General features: G+C 33.1%; 1 protein-coding gene across 1 annotated transcript; it reads right to left on the reverse strand.

Moving 5' to 3' along the window:
- Positions 1-661: 661 nt before the first annotated feature.
- On the reverse strand, positions 662-4019 carry LOC114260857 (patatin-like protein 2). Its single transcript, XM_082922067.1, is given in 7 exon segments — positions 662-1052; positions 1337-1512; positions 1628-1930; positions 2059-2220; positions 2962-3148; positions 3395-3588; positions 3747-4019. Coding segments are annotated over 7 exon segments (1254 nt in total). The 5' UTR covers positions 3885-4019; the 3' UTR covers positions 662-958.
- Positions 4020-4456: the final 437 nt, after the last annotated feature.

Raw genomic sequence — 4456 nt, forward strand, 5'->3', positions numbered from 1 at the left:
TTTTTTTCAAATTATATAAAATTATAGCTCAATAAATAAATAAATGGATCGGATTCGGATCGGATTCGGGTTTATCTTAATCGGATCGGATTTGAATTTTGACAGATCCGATCCGAATCCGATCCATTTACAGGCCTAGTGACAAACAACCGAGCTAACACGTACTTAAGAGGTGGGTTTAACCGAGCTTCATCTAGCTAGGTCCCACCCTGCTCTTCACAATTCAACTTCCTTTACCTCGGTTCAGCATCAACCTATCCGGGCCATCTTAATCATTTAATGACCGAGCTACCTGGGCCCAGCGGCAAAGCCCATTCTACTCAGCCCATAGCTCGACTCACTTCTATTCGGCCCTATCTCGGCCCACAGCTCGGCTCACTCCTACTCGGCCCTAGCTCGGCCCATATTCACACATTTTACCCTCTCAGAAACTCTCATAAGATTTGTAGGTTAAAAATAACTTGTTATTTATATAATATATAGATAGATTAAAGACCTAGTCCTAAATACCCACCATAATAAAATAAAATCCCTCGGCCGGGTCACTTTCCACCTCCACAAAGCACCAATTCATTAGCAAAAAAGTACACAACTTTCGGCGATTATTCTCATTCATAAATAATTAATGAATAACAAATTTTTAAGGTACATAAAGCAAATATGACAAATAATTAAGAAATCAACATAATAAATTAAAGGAAAATGTCTCGTAACTCAAATTTTGTGGCTCAAAAGTGGCTCAAATGGCCAAAACGATGTCGTTTTGGCCATTTTTATGTTGTTCTGTACTCAAAACGACGTCGTTTTGGCCATTTGAGCCACTTTTGAGTCACAAAATTTGAGCTACGTAGCATTGTCGTAAATTAAATTACAATTCTTCACAACCTTCTAAAAAAATGAAAAACAAAAACCATTACAATCTTTAGAGTACAATAATTGAAGCACTTCTTTGTTGTCCTCAATTAAATTGTGGAGAAATTCCAAAACCCTTATTGGTGCGTGGTGATTTCAGCTCTCGGAGTCTCCTTTCATTTGAAAGTATTTTAGCAAACCTGTAACGCATGAAGACCAGAATTAATTTAGTACTGTCATTTAACAAAAATAAAAATTAATAATTGATACCTAAAATAATTAAATTGTATAATGGAAAAAAAATACCCAAGAAAGAATTCTGAAAAGTTTTCAAAAAATGAAATATATAGTGTAGATTCAAATTTATTGTAGTGAGTCATACTATAAATTTCATTTTCTGGGTATTTTTCAAAAAATATATATTCTTTCATTTTGGGTATGTAGCATTTTTTATTATATAAAATTGTTTGTATTGCTTCCATACTTTTTCAAAGCTTCCTCATTTGTGCCACCGTTTTTAACTGGCTCAGAGAGGCCTGTCTCCAAGTTCACCCGAGAAACAGGTTTCTTCAATAAATTATCTCCAATTTCCACAAGTCTATCCATGTTCTCCTTTGTAGAGACATCAACAGAAGAGTCTGTCCCAGTTAATGAGTCCTCCTAGTATTACATTCAATTAAAATAATTAATACCATGAACTTTAAATTCACTAAATTTAAAATCTGAATGACTTAAAATGAAAGCGAAAAATGAAAACATAGTCAAACAGTCTTACTTGAATTCGAAGGTAATTATCTTCAGAATGAAGAGCTTGGAAAACCACGGAAATATGAAAATCAACCATATCATCGCTTGCTTGAGTAAATACATCGACTAATGGAGTGGAACCACCATGAAGCAACCAACCCAAAACACCCCATTTGGCTGCCATTTTAGAAGTGTACTTCTGTTCCACCTTTGCCGAGCCAGTGCCTATTGAAATCACTAGAAAGCGACCAAAGTCCATGGCCTTAATTGGGAAGAAATCTGGATTTTCATCAAAGACCTGTTTGGTCACTTGGCTTATTGCAACCAAAGCCTAAAATCATATTTCCAAAACATGAATAATGCTGTGAAAGTTAGTTTAGTGCTTCATTGAAATCTGTTTAAACTTGAAATACAAAACAACTAGAATGAGTTGAAAATCAATTTTAGCAAAAATTATACCGGATTATTTGCAGCTACACCACCATCAATTAGATTGAATTCCCGAACATTCCCTTCCTCATCTTGGTTCTCGAATTGATAAGCTGGAAGATAAGTTGGAGCTGCCGATGTGCTGATGCATATATCAGACAATCGAGCATCCAAACAATGAGATTTTTTTACCTGCAAGAATTCGGAAATAAAAATCTTTAATAAATATATATATATATATATATATAAAGTGTGACATTATGCAAACAAAATTTTTATACAAAATATTATCACTTATTTAATTAGATGAAACCAAAATATTTATTGAGTCAAAATAATATCACTTAAATAGCATTTGTTGTTCTTTCAAACAAAAAAACCGTATATATTCAAAAAATGTTTTTAAAATTAGTTAGTTATTTGGCCACAAATCTAATAGATGATTGGATGATGTGCGATTGAATTTGAAAAACACAGTTCACATTTCAGTTGATCCATTTCTCATGTTCATTAAAGCAAGATATTTTTTTATAAAACTTTTTGAATTTGAATCCATTTATACTTCTGTAACTTAGACCTTTCAACTTGTCTTATTTTATTTTATTAGAAGAAAATAACAAACATTCCACAGTCACATAAAGACTGTGGAATAGAGTACAAGTCCTTAATTAAAACAGTTCCCAGAGAAAAAGAAGAAGAAAAAAAATCCAGTCAAGTTCTATGGTACGGTAGTAAGATAAATGGTTAACTATAAATTATTTAAAAATTTAATTTTTAAGATATCTAAAAATTTTAAAGTTATAGAGAAATGGTAATTATCAACACACCACTTCAAGTGTGATTAAAATTTTCACTATTTATTTGTTCAAATTTAATGAATAATTTTATTATTTATTATTGACAGTAATTTTAAAGAGAAAGAGAGAAGAAGACCTCATAAGTGGAGAAAATGGTTGGTTGCATTTGTTTGACATCGAAAGTTGGAATAACAACATGGGCCAAGGTTTGATGTAACCGAGTCTCTCCAAGTTTCTCCTTTATAACCTTGTAAAGATACTTTCCATTATACTTGGGTCCTACTAACAACTTTAATGTGTTTCTAAGTGATCTAAACATGCCTCTGCCATTGAAACAAAACACAAGTTCATTAGACACACATGTGATGAATCCATGAAAATGCCAAAGATAATATCATTTAAGCTCTACTAACATTGAAATAAATTACAAAATAGAATACAGACACTCGCATAATATATGAATCCCATATTATGGGAGATTTTATTTGTATCTCATTCGTAAATTATTTGTGAGTTAGTTGTATTTTTGTACACTAAATGATGATCTTTTGCATAGTGAAGGCAAGAACCATCAAGCGTGCCTCTTTTGTGGGAAAATCTTGGGACCGTGCTCAAGATAGAAAGGCTTGATGTCTTTGGCGGCAAAGAGAGGACGATTGTTTTCATTTGGAGCAGCTAACATGGCCGTTACAAGACCACCTGTGCTTGTTCCCGAAATCACGTCAAAGTAATCTGCAAGTCTTGCATCCTCACCATCGAGCTCCTGATCATCAATCATGTTTTTTGGAATTAGGAACATTATACAACAAAATCCTAACCATAGGAAGTGACAATAAAAAAAAATAACTACATAGAATTTAAGAATAGTAATAATCATGTTAATTAAAAAATAATTTTGACAATAAAGAAACGAGAATAAACCTGAAGTTGGGATTCAAGGTAAGTGAGGATAGTAGCAGGAATGATTCCTCTAATACCACCGCCATCAATGCTGAGAATGGTGATTAAGTTTCCATAAGTTGGAGGCTGAATTTTAAGAAGCGATGAAGCTCTCTCCATTAATGAAATTTGATCAAAAACCAGATAGTTAATTTTATAACTCGCACAACTATAATATAAAAGGAATGTTTGCACTTGTGAGATGAGGAAATAAGAGGGCAGTCAAGTTTCAAATATGGTAGTTTGATCTTTCCTCTATACATGTCATCTATTTATAGGCCTCAAAACTCCAAGAATTAATAAACGGTTTTTTTTTTTAATGGGTAATTATGCATATGTTTGTGTAAGAGATGAATCTTGAAAGTTCGAGGAAGAAGAAGTAGAAGAAGTGGTCGTTGGTCACAAAAGCTGTAAGATTTAACGATAAATGAAACCACAAAACCATGTTTAAGGTGGCGTTGAAATAGTCCATGATCCAAACAAGTCCTTTTAAACTCTTCTTCTCTCTTTTCGTTTGAATTCATGATCATAGATAGAGAATTTTCTTGCGTGAGAAAAAGTTTGATGGCTTATTTTTTTAATTTTTTAATTTTTTTGTTTGATGGCTGTTGTTAGGCCATGTACAACGTACAAGTTTCTCAATCCCCACCTCCCTCGGAATTGCGTGAGGAGCACTCAATCCCCACGAACCA

Source organism: Camellia sinensis, chromosome 3 (assembly GCF_055761805.1).
Source record: "Camellia sinensis isolate YWXY chromosome 3, ASM5576180v1, whole genome shotgun sequence".
NCBI lineage: Eukaryota > Viridiplantae > Streptophyta > Magnoliopsida > Ericales > Theaceae > Camellia > Camellia sinensis.